The sequence below is a fragment of the Rhinatrema bivittatum genome, chromosome 2 (genome assembly GCF_901001135.1).
Source record: "Rhinatrema bivittatum chromosome 2, aRhiBiv1.1, whole genome shotgun sequence".
NCBI classification, from domain to species: Eukaryota; Metazoa; Chordata; class Amphibia; order Gymnophiona; family Rhinatrematidae; genus Rhinatrema; species Rhinatrema bivittatum.
This window is the reverse complement of record NC_042616.1, coordinates 143,478,351-143,493,867: the sequence shown is the minus strand read 5'-3', so window position 1 is coordinate 143,493,867 and position 15,517 is coordinate 143,478,351. Positions and strand designations below refer to the sequence as shown.

The window sequence follows — 15,517 nt, the reverse complement described above, 5'->3', positions numbered from 1 at the left end:
AAAAGTTTCATGGAAACTTTTAAAGAAGTTTTTCCGTACATAGGGCTCCATTACCGATGTCACCCATATGTGAGGACTACATCCTTCTGTCCTGGGATAACACCTATTACAAGGTAAGCAATTTTGCTTTACACCGTGGATTTTGTCCAGAGTGCACTTTAGATTAATAGTACTAACACACCTGAAGCTTAGACATGTAGACACAACCATCTCTGGGGTGGATTTCCTGATGACTCCGCAGCACGTTTATACACTGCTTCTGAAGAGAGGAGACAACATGTCTTCCTGAACACTTTTATCCCACCCTGAAATCTGCTGGAGAACCAAGTGATGTAGGAGTCTTCAATAATAGTAAATAATTGCCAGTCAGGGCAGGCCATGTTGAGAGAAACCACAGCATTTACCAAAATATTTTCTTTTATGCCAGGTTTATAAATACAGACAGAACAATTCCTATTTGCATGACAGATATGAGATTAAGCTGATACCACTGCAGGTGCACACTAGTTTCATCATACAGGCTGCAACCGTATTGCCTGTCTCATGGTTCTGACTTCAGTTGTTGAGGGAAAAATCCTTTGCTTGATTGCCTGATTTTCCAGAAAATTTCATTTGATTAGGACAATCACATTAAGTGCTTCGTGGTAGATAATTTCACAGCGTAAAGAAGGGGCTTGTTACTATACACAGGCGGGCAGGCTCATGACTGTGCCGGACTCTTCCTGGAGACTTAGCCAGCTAACACCGATTTTCAGCACTAACTGGCTAAGTTTAGGTGGGCAAACCTAGCCACACAAATAGTTATCCTAAAAATTTAACAAAACTGAGGTGAATTTTCAGCTGAAAATGTATACTTAGCTACATAAATTCTGATTTATCCGGCTAAGTGGCGCTGAACTGCTGTGCATATGGATTTTTTTTTTAACTTCATTTTTAAAAATGCTATGCATGGAGATATAACATGTGACATTTAATTAGCACTTATCGTGGGTAAGTTGCTTTTTATGGGGTACATTTTAAAACATAGCGCGCGCGTACTTTTGTTCACGCACCAGGCACGAACAAAAGTACACCAGATTTTATAAGATACGCGCATATCTTATAAAATCCGGGGTCGGTGCGCGCAAGGGGGTGCACATTTGTGCAACTTGCGCAGGCCGAGCCCTGCGTGCGCTGTCCGTTCCCTCCACCCCCCCCCCCCCCCCCACCTTTGTCGCACAACTTACATCTGCTCGAAGCAGGCGTAACTTTGCGCGCGCCGGGCCAGCTGCCGCGCTCCATGTTCTGGTCCGGAGGCTGCGGCCATGCCCCTGGAACGCCCCCGGGCTGAAACTACGCCCGCGGCACCGCCCCCGGATGACGCGCCGACCGCATCACGACCCCCAACATGCCCACCCCAAGAAAGTCCCTGGACTTACGCGCATCCCGGGGCTTTGCGCGTGCCGGAAGCCTATACAATATAGGCTTGGTGCGCGCAGGGGTGCTTTAAAAGGGTTACGAGCGTAACCCTATTAAAATCCGGCCCTATGTGTGTAAGTCTACTAGCCCCTCCTGGTTCTTCATCCTGAACTCCCCCCCCCCCTCCCCCCACCACCACCACCAGTTCGCCCAGACCTTTCACCCAGTTAGTACTTTATAATAAACATGTTTAATGTTACTTACACCAGATAATGAGCGGGTGGAAATATAAATGACTACATTTCCAAATCTATACGTGAAAGTCTCTTATGAAATAGCAACTTACATGCTTAAATGTTGGCCCTAGGCTACCCCTTTATTTACATGCATAGATTTACACGTGTATGCTTGAGGTTTATAAAATAGCATATGTGCAAGTATATGCTATTACGCATGTTTATACTCATTTTTACCTGCACAACGTTTTGAAAATTCAACTTTGATTGCTCCATGCAATACAAATGTCTTTCTTCCTCTTCCTCCTTTCCCACATCTCCTCATCCATCTGTCCGAGTTCATCATGTCTGATCTGCTAAGATGGTGATTATCTAAACCTAATTAACTGTTCAGCCGCTTAGCTTTTACCAAGCTTCCCACAAACCAAGATAACAGCTTATTCCTCCATGTTGTGTCTCAGTAATATATCCATCTGCTACAAAATAGTGAGCATTGTATGACATAAATTGTTGACTGTACCAAGTATGTTTATGGAGCATGAATGAACAAACAGTCCTGAGCTTATGCTATGCTGAAGGTTTTTGGCCTATCAGCTTGATTTAGCCTGGATTCTGTCTCTGCATTATAAGTCCAGTGATTTTTCACATATAATTTTAGTTAACCCTGTCAGACCTGCATGGATTCCTACAACTGTTTCCATGATGATTTGGCCCATGGGAGGAAAGCTAGTGTGTCCTCTAAACTGGGCTTAGCATTATCTCTGTGTCCCTTACTCTAAATAGAATCCCAACAAAACATATTGGGATGAATTTTAAAGGCGTAACTTTCTTTAAAAGGCCCATATACAAGAGTATATGGACTGTGCATGAGCACCGCGTATTTTTAAAAGGGGCGGAGTTGGGAGCGTTTCAGGTCGGGGCCACAATGTATGCACGTAAATCCATATTTTAAATTTTGCGACCTCAGCGTGCGACGGGATGTTTACTTCTGCTCTTGAGGTGTAAGTCTTCAGAAATCTCTGTTCAGGCCTAAAATAACTGGGTGAGGGGTCTGGGTCAACTGGGAGAAGTGCAGACTGAAGAACCAGAGGAGTCTAAATGACCTTGAGAATGGACTGGGCAAACTGATGGACTAATTGGTAAAACTGTTTGTCCTTCTCTCAAGCAGGTTTTAAAATCCACTTACCTGCAAGTGTTAAAGCCAACAATGTCCTAAGGAAGATACGTGAAATAAATTTGCTCGAGTAACCATTTAAAATTAGAAGCACGAATATGCACGGTAGGCGTGTATTAAATCCTATGGACACAGCTGCACGCACGATTTAAAATTCTAGCATATGGGTGAGCAAGCACTCACGTTCACATGTATGTTCGCCCGCGTGCTTGTTTTTAAAGTTACCATCATTTTTGTTGCAAATAGATAGAAAACAGTTTAAAAAAATGTTTTTCTAAGTCAGTTTTTTGAAAAACACACCATGAGTATGACAATCATGAAAAACATACACTGCATGGCTACACAAATCAAGAAAAAGATAAATAAAATAGAGACAGTAAGCAAAAATAGAAAAACATTTTGTTACAGAAAGCATTGCACAACTTGGATAAGCTTTGTGCACGCCACAGTAAAGTTATAATTTATTTTTTTTTTAGCTCTATTCTTTTAACTTAAATCACAGTACCTTTTTTTTTTTTTTTTGTACCAGCAGTTCTTTTTTCTGCTCCTTATTTGCTTCTAACCCAATCAGAACTGGCCTATACTGGGCGACAGTGCTATGAGCTCCGTTCATAACTACCTGGAGATTTCCCTCTATTTTCATATTGCGGTCTCACCTCAGCCCAGCCATCTCAATGACAGGCCTTGGTCAAGGCCCACAAACTACAGCTTCCTCCAGAAGTTAGCTAATGCAGACCCTAAAAAGTGAATTTTATAAGCCCGGCGCGCGCCAAAATCAAGCGATGCACGCACAAGTCAGGCTCGAGCGTGCCCGCCGAATTTTAAAAGCCACCCAGACGTGTGCACATCTCTCTCAGTTTCAAAAAAAAGGACGGGGTCTGGACAGGGTGGGGGCTTTTGGGGGCGTGGCCAAGAGATGTGCACGTAAATGCTTACGCGCCCTGGTGTGCCCCCAGGTCCACTGCCACGAATGTTTATTTCTGCTATCGAGAAGGTGTAAATTGTGTTTAAAAACAAAACAAAAAAACCAGCTGTTTTGGAGGAGTTTAACGGGTCTGGGGTAACTGGGGGGAGTGCAGGCAATCAAACTTGTCCTTTCAGCTCAGAATTTATGACAAGCTAATATGTTTTGCTTTATATAGTTTTATACAGTATGTTTTGTATGTATAACATTTTGAAATTATGAATGTTTGTTTGTTCATCACTTAGTCGCTTAATACAAAAAGTTCTAATAAATTTTTAATTAAAAACAAAAAACAAATCGGGGGGGGGGGGGTTTGGAGGACCTAACTCTTGACTGGGGGAACAGGTGGATGGACTGGTGAAACTAGCAATGGCGTGGATGCCCGCCTGTTATAAAATACTCTGACTTGTGCAGTAGAATCAGGATTTGCACACCTAGGCACGCACCCAATTAAATTAGGCAGACACATTCACGTGCTCAAAACTGTACCTTTCAAAACGGCCCAGGGTGCACATTGGCGCATGTAATAAAATAGCCCGAGAGCATGCATGTATGCGCCTAATTTTAAGTGAGCAGGCAAATCCTGATTCTACCACGTAAGGCAGGGTATCTTATAACAGGCGCGCATCCACGCCATTGCCAGTTTCAGCACGTCGTCCATCAGTTTGCCCAGTCTACAGTCAAGTCCTCCAAACCTCCCTGGTTTGATAACCTGCACTCCCCTCAGTTACCCCAGACCCTTTAAACCCCTTCAAAACGGCTGTTGTGGGGTTTTTTTGGGGTTTTTTTTTAACATACACCTCCTCCATGCCAGAAGTGTGTGCTCTTTTCTTAGTCACGCCCGTGCCCTGCCCAGACCACACCCCTTTTTGGAATCAGGTGAGATGTGTACGCAGAGGGAGATACGTGCGCATATGGGCGGCTTTTAAAATTCGATGGGCACTCACAAGCCAGAAGTAATTAAATTAAATGTAACAGTTAGTAGCGGCACACGGGGGCTCACGGGTGCCTATTGGTGGGCGCACATCTCCTGATTTTGGTGCGCCAAGCTTTCGAAATTCACCCTTCAGGCTATTTTGTAACGTGTGCGTATGTGCGCGTAAGTGATAACATCGCTGTGTCCCTAGGCACGCTTTGATGCACCCGCGCCAATGGGCACCCGTGTGCTGCTTTGAAAGTTACCTTCCTGTTTGACCTCTAGATGTTGGTGGAGCAATGACTGAGATTTCTCCTCCTAAGGGGCTATGAATGCTGCTCCACGCATCTCCAGCTCTGGCTGACCCAGCAAATAAAGCCTGGCCTGGGAATCAAATCCAGGCCCTCTGCATGGCATTACACACCACTTTCTACCCAGCCAACAAGCTGTCCCACCACAATGGCATTTTTATTAATAATGCAGGACATTTTCTTTATCACACAGTTATTCCTATTTATTCCTGAGAGCAATGGCATCATTGTCTGTATCTGCCACTAGATGGCACTGTGTCCATTGTGTGATGAGACCTGAATAACAGGACTAAATATTTAACCAGCATTTTGTTCATCATTGTGCAGTGCTTGTTAAATAGACCCAAGGAATTGCAGCTTGGTTTCTTAGCAGTAGTTTGTAATGTTTCTCAGCTAGTTGCATGAGGTTGCTATAATGCTTTTGGGCTAAGAAACTCCATGCTGTTCTGTGAGCCCATGTATGCCACTACTGTTAAATTTAATTTCTCTAAGAGGAAAGATTTCCATAAAAAAATTGAAACCTCACTTGAAATATTAATAGAGACAGCTTTCCATAGAGCACTCTACACTCATTTTGAGCTTCTGCCTTTGTAAAATGAAACAGTAATATTAGGCAGCTAGTCTGAATATGGGGCTTACATAGATTAAGATTACCAGACGGCCTTGGTTGTCTCTAGCAACTCTCTGACCCCAGTTAGAGCAAGGACAGAAACTGGAGACTTCTCTCCCTCTCCAATTGACCCTGCCATTCTTTTCCTCTTCCTCCCCTTCTCCCACCCCCCAGACAGCAGGAGGAGCAATGCTTCGCACCTTCTCTGCCTCCTAGGGCCAATCTTGTGATTTGAACTGGGTGGATTCCTGAGATGGAGAAGGAGAGAGGAGTGGGCATGAGAGGGTGGGAGAGGGAGAGAGAGGGAAGGTAGGAATCAAGAGAGAGAATGTAGGAGGAAGGGGAGGAGGAATGAAGGAAAAAGTGGGGAGGAAGAGGAGAAAGGAGAGATGTATGTATTTATTTATAAAATTATAGCCTTGTGAAGGACAGAGACAACTGAAACAGAAAATGAAAAGGAAGGATGGCATGAGAGGAAAAAACAAACAAGGAATACTATCATTATTTTACTAGCTGCTTGCTCTGCAGTTCGCAGCAGGTTACATAACATCCATAATGCAATGAATCAGACATACAATAACAGAATGATCAATTTGGGGGATGGTACATCTAGCAGACCTTGATTACTGATACGAAGGGCAGGCGAGGCCGGATAAATCCTCAGTATAGTGCTAATACATAACAGAGCTTCATTGTTTAAGGCTTTGCGTATGGTGGTAGCAGTCTTAAATTTTATATGCCATGCAATAGAAACAAGAGCAGAGAACAAAAAGAAAAAGAGGTATATTGAGCTTGATACATGACTTGATGAAGGGAGTGCAGCTCCCGAAAGCTAGTCAAGAAATGTATTAAGTTAGACCAATGAAAAGGTATCATCTGTGTTTAGTTTTTTTTTTCTGTTTTTATTTGCTAACCTTTAGTTATATTCAGAAAGTCAAGCCAGAGACACCAAAGGTGAAAAACTATTTTAATGTCTGATAGGAAATATTTACTTAATTTATCGGTGTAAAATATCCACGGACCCGGTTCAAAATGTTGTGACCTGGATGTATCCCTCACATAGAATTTACTTGCTGGGAACATCTGGACTTTGTTGGCTGATATGGCTTTTCCCTGCACATAATTCTTTAATGAGCAGAACATACCTGCCAGCCCAGAGACTTTTATATTAGTGTAACTCTGACTTGGGGAATCCTCTGAGCCACAGGGCACACTCAGTACCGAATCTGCGTCTCTGATGACAATCCGTCTTTTGCTGCTGCTGTTTCCCTAGCTGGAGGGTCCTTTGAAGAGGAAAGGATAACCCTCCAAATACCAATAATGAAGCTGGTCATGGCGATGATATTCCAGCATAGACTTTAGTGAGGTACTTGTTCGATACTGATACCCTGATACACAATGCTCTTTTCTCCGAGGACAAGCAGGATGGTAGTTCTCACACATGGGTGATATCATCAGATGGATCCTGGTCCGGAACTTTGAATTCAAAGATTCTAGATCTTTCAAACATACCCTACTGAGCATGTGCAGCTGTAGTTATCAGCCTCTGTTCTCTTCCAGATCCAAATTTAGGCATATGCAACTGGCTCTGGCACCAAATTTTGATAGGTGCCAGAGCATTGCCTCTATTCGGGCCTGCCTCCCAGTCACCTTCCTTAAGCGGTTGCATCCTGATCCTGCAACGGCAGCAGTAACATGAATAAAGAAATTCAGCAGGGGTCCTGCAGCCACCCATCTCATGCTCAGTGCTCTCTGGGGGGCCTGCCCCTTCCTCCCACATGGGCTTCCTGTTACTATGGAAACCCATGCGAGGGGTTGCCACCACAGCAGGACTGGGTCACCTCCGCTTTCAGGTAAGCGGTTGGCAGGGGGAAGATTGGGAGTAAATGCCACCCACCCCCTGCACTTCCTGTCTGTGGGCACCTGACATGCAAATCTGGACCTGCTCTCTTCTTCTTTAGATGGATTCCTTTAAAGGCTTCACGCACAAAGTAGTCTTAAACTTCTGCTCAGAGCCGTAGCATGCCTATGGCCAATAGGGCCATGGCTGTAAGTGCCGCTACCGAAAGGTGCCATAGCGCCATCATGTGTGGCTGGTGGGACTTCAGTAAGAGAAAAACAGACGAGGACCCGCCAAATTCTAAAGTGTGGTCGGTGAGGCATTAGTATATGGAAAAGCAGCATGGTTTCGCTGCTGATTCTGGCGGGGCCTCTCTGCTTTGGAAGAGGAGGAGCACGCCCTGCCCTACTCTACCCTGTCCTACGTGAAGGGGTTCAAGGCCACAGCTGGGTCAGATCCTGTGGCTGGAATTCATTCTCTTAGCTGTGAGGGCTGAAGGAGACTGCTGCTGCCTGCTGCTTCAAGGGAGGGTGGTGAGAGAGAGCATGTATGTATGTGTGTAGCAGAGTGAGAGAGAGCATGTGAGAGTTGAGTCAAAGTATGTGTGGGAGAATGAGAGATCATGTGTGAGTAAGACAGACAGTATGTGTGTGGGAGAGAGAGAAAGCATGTTTATATGTGTGGGAGCATGTGGGAGAGCATTTGTGTGTGTGTGGGGGAGAGAAATATAGAAAGAGAATGTGGGTATGTGTGGGAGAGCGAGCATGTATGGTATGTGTGTGGGAGAGAGCATGAGTGAGAGACAGCATTTGTGTATGTGTCTGGGAGAGTGCGAGAGCATGTGTGTATGTTTGGGGGAGAGAGAGATAATGTCTGTGTGGGAGAGAGAGCGAGCAAGCATGTTTGTGTGTGCACAACAACCCCACTTCTTCTCTGCACACTAATTCATGACAATTTCAGAGCATCTGGAAATCAAAAGTTCCCATGTATGGATTATGGGGAAATTTTTAAAATCCTTATTAATTTTAATTTTTAGGTGGTATTTAATATCTGTTTTGAAATATTTTATTGTTTTTTGGAAAATTTGAGTTTTTAATTATTGAATATTATTTTATTCATTAGTTTTGAATTATTCTTTTTATTGGTATGGGGTATGGTTTTCCTAATTTTATTGTTTTATGCAGAATGGTACTTCTGTTTTCCATTGTTGCAGTGCATACAGAATTTGGCTTGTTGCAGTTTCCAGTTTAGTTTTTGTCAGTTTATTTCTATTTAGACTTTATGGTCTCTTTATTCAGTATTAGAAGGTCTGTGTTTTGCATGTGTGACTTAAGTGAGGTCTTCCAATAGTGTGTAGTTTCTGTGTAAGGATCTATAGCAGCTTGGCTTGTTTTGTTTTCTTAAGAGGTGTATTACTGTTTTAGGCCTGGGGTAATATTTTCTGTGTTAACTTTCATGGGTAGAGTTGTTGCTGTTTGAGTGCTGGCAGTTAGTGTTTTGATATAGAAAGTTTATTGCACTGTAATTTTGTTTTCTCATGGCTCTGAGGATTATGCCCATGGCCAAGACGCATTACAGTAGGCATAATACCATATGGGTTCCAAATATCTTTTTTTTTTTTTTTTTTTTTGCAGGGTTTCCTGGTTGGCACCACAGCAGTGCATGTATATATAATATACATATTGTAAGTGATATTTTTCCCTCAGAAGACTGTGCGTTGAATGTCCTTTTTCATGTAAAAATCTTGAGGTAGATCTTAAATATGTACGCGCGCGTGTACTTTTGTTCGCGCAACCGGCGCGAACAAAAGTACACCGGATTTTATAAGATACACGTGTAGCCGCGCGTATCTTATAAAATCCAGGGTTGGCGCGTGCAAGGCTGCGCAAAATCAGTAGCATGCACGCGCCGAGCCGCACAGCCTGCCTCCATTCCATCCAAGGCCGCTCCGAAATCGGAGCGGCCTTGTAGGGAACTTTCTTTCTGCGTCCCCCCAGCCCTACCTAAATCCCCCTCCTACCTTTTGTTGTGCCGCCTCGGTATCCCCCGGCACAGGCCGCAGTGCTGGGGGACTCGGGGCCACCCTCCCTTCCATTCCTACTGCTGTAACTTTCCACGTTAGTTTATGGTAAAGGCCTAAGACCTTAAGTTTATAATGCACATTATAAACATGCTGAGGAATACATTTTCTGTGATCTAAAACAGCTTAGAATGTTTCATATCCAGTGAACTAGATTGTGGTTAATGTTTACATCTGTGGGGCTGGTGGAATAGACGTACTATTGTATTGGGTAAGATAATCATCACCTATTTTATTATATAGCTACAGTGGTGTATGTCTTTCCTTTTTGTACTGTTACCGTTTCCTCTTTTTTTACTTTTCCTGGAAATGGTGGGCTAAGTAGGATGTACCTTTCAAAGTATTTCTTCTTTTTGTTTTTTATTTTGTTAGATGTTCTGTATTTTCATCTCTAGTTGTACTTTAATTTTGTTTTTCGAACATTCTTGAAATAAATCCTAAGTCTGACAATAAAAAAAAAAAAATCTGTGGAGCATGTGCTTTTGGGTATCAGAAAATTGCATGCTTTGAGCATATATTGCCAATTTTCTCAGGAAAAAGTCACTTGGAGGGCTGTCCCCCACCTAAGAAATGAACTGCTTGCTCACTGCCTGTACCATGGGAAACAAGGGGCCCAGATCCATCCACCAAAATCTGGGAGCCTCTGCATAGATGAACTGGGCCAAGAGGTTTTATGCATTTATTTAAATTATGGCTTATGTAGGGAGTAAAACCCAAAATAAACTATTCCCCCCCCCCCCCCCCCCCCCTTAGGATGTTCTATAGCTCATGGTTTCCTTTCATTAAAACTACTGAAGGATTTCAGAAATTTCATTTTACCTCATTATTTTTTTTACTTTCATATATGGCTAAGTAATATATCCCCATCTTTGTTCCGTCATTTTTCTAGTGATTCTCCCAGGCCCCTCCCTACTTCAGAAAAATTATTAGAGTAGTGCTGAGTTAGTCCTGGCCAGTAGGCTGTGTTGCTTAGTTGGAATTAGTTTTGTCACCTGATATGACAGTCATTTTGGGCCATGTGAGGATAACATGCTGCTCTTTTCTCTGTGTGCTCTTCCTGCTCCTGGAGGCGTAGGGCATTGGAGCTGTGTCCTCTCCAGAGCAGCTCAGCTTTGCACAAAGACCCCCAGTGTCCTTCAGGCATCTCCACAGCACTTAAAATTCTTATTGACTATCCCGAGTGTGTCCAGTTGCGCCAGTGATAATAAAATAACTTTAACTGTCAAAAGGAGTGACAGAGAATAACACCAGCAGCATATGTTCCTATAGGCACAGAGTGAGAAAGCTCAGACCCCAGAACTTGAGGGGAAAACTCTGACTTGAGTCTTGTAAATGAAAGTGAGCTAGTTTGTTAATATTAAAAATATTCCTAACGCTTCTACCTGCTGTAAATGTTAACTGGCAACTTATTGTAGTCTTGGCTTTTATTAATAGTTCCGATAAGAAGTACAGCTCTGGGACTGGATGGCCGTCATTTTTTGAAGCTCATGGGACATGTGGCATGGATGAAAGCAAGTCCAATATTCTGAGGCGTTCAGATAACTCCTTGGGAACAGAGGTCATCTGCAAAGAGGTGGGTCTGCGCTGGGTCCGTTTCCAAGGGAGGCTGGTAGTCATTTCCCCATCACTCTGTTTACATGTGTGTGCACTAACAAACTAATCTTTCCATAATTAAAACATCTATTTCCCATCCCACACACACCAATACTATCCAATTCAGAAGACCCTGTACCAAAGACAACTTAATTCCCTCACTGACGCCCTTGATAAACTTGACCTATCAAATTCCGAATCTCCTATCCACTTGGAATAATATCACTAATGACATAGCTGACAAAATCTGCCCTCTAACAACCAAAGGACTAAACCCTTTCCATAATACCAAAAAACCTTGGTACACACTTGAACTAAAAAAACGTAAACGCGACCTAAGAAACAACTAAAAGAAATAGTGCACAAGTCCCTCTCCTATACAGCTAGCCTCATACAAATCTTCCCTTCACATCTACAGAACTATCATCCTTAAAACCAAACATGACTTCTACGCGCTGAAAATTCAGAACATTCAATACAATGCTGATCTTACTAAAACTTCCCCCCCTCCCATATCCGACATCGGCAAAATCAAATCTGATGACCTTGCCCTCTTTTTCAATGAAAAAATCTCTAAGCTCATGTTAAGCTTTCCCCTCTCCACCTCCTACATTAACGTCCTCCCAAAAAACCTTAATGCTACCCTGGATTTCTTCGAGACCACCTCCTCTTCTGAAATAGAATCACTCTTAAAGAAAATAAAACCTGCTTCACACCCATCCGATTCCATCCACACACAATATCTCTTGAAGATCCCAAACATAATAGACAAACTCTTAGCCGATATCAACTGTTCCTCACTCAGGGAAATGTCCCCTCCTCACTAGAACAAGCCATTGCTAAACCTATTCTTAAGAAACCTAACCTCAACCGTGCTGAACCTGCCAATTTCAATCCATCCCTTTTTAGCTAAACTCATGGGAAAGGTAGTAAACCTCCAACTCTCTGACCACCTAGAAAAAAACAATATTTTATTCCCTTTGACACTATTAGCCACAAAATTCTACTAAACCGACTCACCAAAATCGGCTTAACAGGAATTGCACTTCGCTGGTTTGAATCCTACCTTGAAAATAGACACTACAAAGTCAAAATAGGCAATAGCGAATCGAAACCCATCAACCTAACGTGAGGAGTACCCCAAGGCTCCTCTCTATCTTCCACGTTTTTCAATATTTACATGTTGCCCCTATGCCAACACCTATCTGATCTAGGTCTCATTCACTACGCGGATGACGTACAAATCCTTATCCCCAATACAGAATCCATTTCTAAATCCCTCAAGACCTGGGAAAATTGTCTCACATCAATTAACCATCTCCTCACTAATCTTAATCTCGCCCTCAATACTTCCAAAACTGAACTCCTTATCATATCACACAACCACATTCTCATGACCGCCACCATATCAACTCCATTTCCCCTTCATTTCCTATCTCTCAACATGTACGAGATCTTGGTGTCGTCTTAGATAACCAACTTAACCTAAAAAAATTCATAAACTCTACTATGAAAGAATGCTACTACAAACTTCATGTTCTAAAAAAACTGAGACCCCTCCTTCACTTTAATGACTTCCGCACTGTCCTTCAGGCCATAATATTCTCCAAAATTGATTACTGTAACACCCTACTCCCCACAACTACCATCAAACCCCTCCAAATGTTACAAAATGCCACCGCTAGAGAACTCACAAACTCTTGCAGAAAGGACCATATCACGCCTATCCTTAAAGACCTCCACTGGCTCCCAATCTCCTTCAGAATTCTCTATAAGAGTCTCACCATCATACACAAAACACTACACAACCAAAACGTACACTGGCTAAACGACTCTTTACACTTCCATACCTCTAATAGACCCACCAGATCTGCCTATAAGGGAACCTTACACATACCATCACCTAAACTTACCCTTCATACCTCCACGAAAGAACTAGCGCTATCAATAGCAGGACCTTCAAACTGGAATGCAATGCCCCCTGACCTTCGTCTGGAACCCTGCACCCAGAAATAAAACAAAAACAAAACAAAAACCCCTAAAAACCTGGCTCTTCAAACAGGCCTTTGCATAATCACCCTCGTCCATTCCACACTATCTCATTCAATCCGCTTGTTCAGATCCCTTGCATTGCTTAATAAAGTTTAATTATTAATGTTATTTAATTCTGTAATCACCCCCCCGCCCCCAAAATCTTGAGATTTTTTTTTTCTTTTTCCCATGCATAATTAATGTTTGTTTTACTATCTGTTCCTTGTAAATGTTTAAAATGTATGTTTCTATCTGTTCCATATAAACCGATGTGATGTGCTAACGAATGTCGGTATAAAAAAACGTCAAATTTTAGCAGAGCATTGCTCATTCTGCGAGGACAAGCAGGATGGTAGTCCTCACACATGGGTGACATCAGATGGAGCCCCGAAGCGAAAAACTTATATGTAAAGTTTCTAGAACTTTGACTAGGCACACTGAGCATACCCAGCATGCCCTATACCACAGGTCCACATGGGGATCCCTCTTCAGTCTCTTCTTTTCCACAGAGCTGTAAGCCTTGCAGTGTGATTGAGCTCAATTTGAATGTTTTTTGCCTTGTGGAAAACTTTTTGCTCTTTGCATTTTTTCATGGGTTTTTTTCCTTCATCAGTCACCAGGTCTCTCCGTGCCTTCCTGTAGTGTCCCTAGTCAGGGTTTTCAGCGTTTTGGGTAAGTTTCTTTTCATAGTCTATTCCCCCCCCCTCCCCGTGGTGGCAATGCCTCGATGCCCACCGGTCATCGCTGCCTGCCGCCATCGCTTTCGACTTTGAGGCCCTTTTGTTTCACCCCGTCATGGCCACGTATGGTTTTCGCCGATGCCCACCATTGCAGAGGACCATATCTATCACTGATCATGATGAAGTCCCCCATTCACCCCTTGATTTCAACTTATCCCCCCTCGCAATCTCACCATGAACCTTTGTACAAAGTTCTCTTTGTTTTCACAAATATGCTTATTTTGAACCGTGGTGGCACTCTCTTTCTGAGTAGCCTGTTTCCTATGTACTTCCTAATCTGCGTTCTCACAGTTCCTATTTCTCCATCCCCACCACCCTGTTTTATGTAATTTCCAAGCTTTGTTTTGTTGATGTAAACCAATATGATGTCCCCACTAATATCGGTATAGAAATTCAAATAAATAAATAAAAATAAGTGTGTATCCTCTGTCTGGGGGCATCGTATGATGTCCAGGGTTGCCGCAAGTGTGCCCAGATAACCCCTAAGGGATGTCTGCTTTGACTTGACAAAATGGACTAGCTCTTCAGGTCAAGGAAGTTTGAGCCATTGGCATTGAAGGATCTTGGAGCTGCACCAATGGACAGCACTGATTAGACATCGGCAGGAACCGTTGGTTCGTCAAATGCATCAGTGGATAGGGGTGCCAGAGACAGACTTGTCAGTCTCCTCTGGGCTGAGGACGCTGGGTTCATAATCTTCAACTTCAGCACCGAGGAAAGACCGGGCCGAGCAGAGGAGACCATCGGAGTCCGCTGAGGACTCCGATGGTCTCCTGTCAGACCCTTCTCCAGATAATCAAAGGAAGTCTCCACCTGAGGACTTAACCTTCACAGGGTTTGTGAGGGTGTTAGCGGAGGCCATCACTTTTCAGCTTTAGACAGAAGAGGATGCCAGGTACAAAATGCATGAGATCCTCCAGTTTGTGGAGCCTCCTAAGGAGATTGTGGCGATTGTGGTGCACGAGATTCTTAAGGAGTTGCTGCTGAGGATATGGGAACACTCCCTCATAGTGCCTTCCATTAACAAGAAGGCGGATGGGGTTTGCCTCGTCCAGAAGGCTGCTAAATTTGATAAGCATCAGCTGCATCACCAGTCGGTGATGGACAAATCTGCTCTCAAGAGAACCAAGTGCTCTTGACGCCCCCGGGGAAGGACCACAGAGCAGTGGATGCTCTTGGGAGGAAGGTGATCCAAGACGCCATGCTTATTGCCTGCATCGCTGCCTACCAGCTCTACATGAGCCATAACGTGTGGGATATTTGGAAGCAGGTGCAGGAGGTGGCTGAGCAGCTGCCTCAGCAGCAGCAGCAAGACACTCTTATGTCGCAGGTGCACAAGGGTTCAGAGTGTGGAAAACTCGAGGGCTGTGTGACCTATGATGTTTTCAAGACAACATTGAGAGTCTCTGAAACAGGAATTGTCATCCACAGAATGACATGGCTGTGGGCCTCGAATTTCCAACCGGAAGTACAGGAGAGACTCACTGACATGCTGTGCACTGGAGAGAATCTCTTCGGAGATAGGGTGAGGGATGCCGTGGCCTAATTTTGAGAACACCATGAAACCTTCCAACAACTCTCCGCTAGTACTCTGGACCTGTCCTCCTCATCCTGCTCTCCATGT

At 43.6% G+C, this 15,517-nt stretch overlaps 1 protein-coding gene across 2 annotated transcripts in view; it reads left to right on the top strand.

Moving 5' to 3' along the window:
• The window catches only part of MSRB2 (methionine sulfoxide reductase B2), a 63,723-nt gene that overhangs the window by 35,783 nt on the left and 12,423 nt on the right, over positions 1-15,517 (top strand). For both annotated transcript variants that reach the window (XM_029588704.1, XM_029588703.1), the window contains exon 4: positions 10,964-11,102. In XM_029588704.1, coding sequence (XP_029444564.1) covers positions 10,964-11,102 — 139 coding nt within the window. The remainder of the gene's footprint in view (positions 1-10,963; positions 11,103-15,517) is intronic.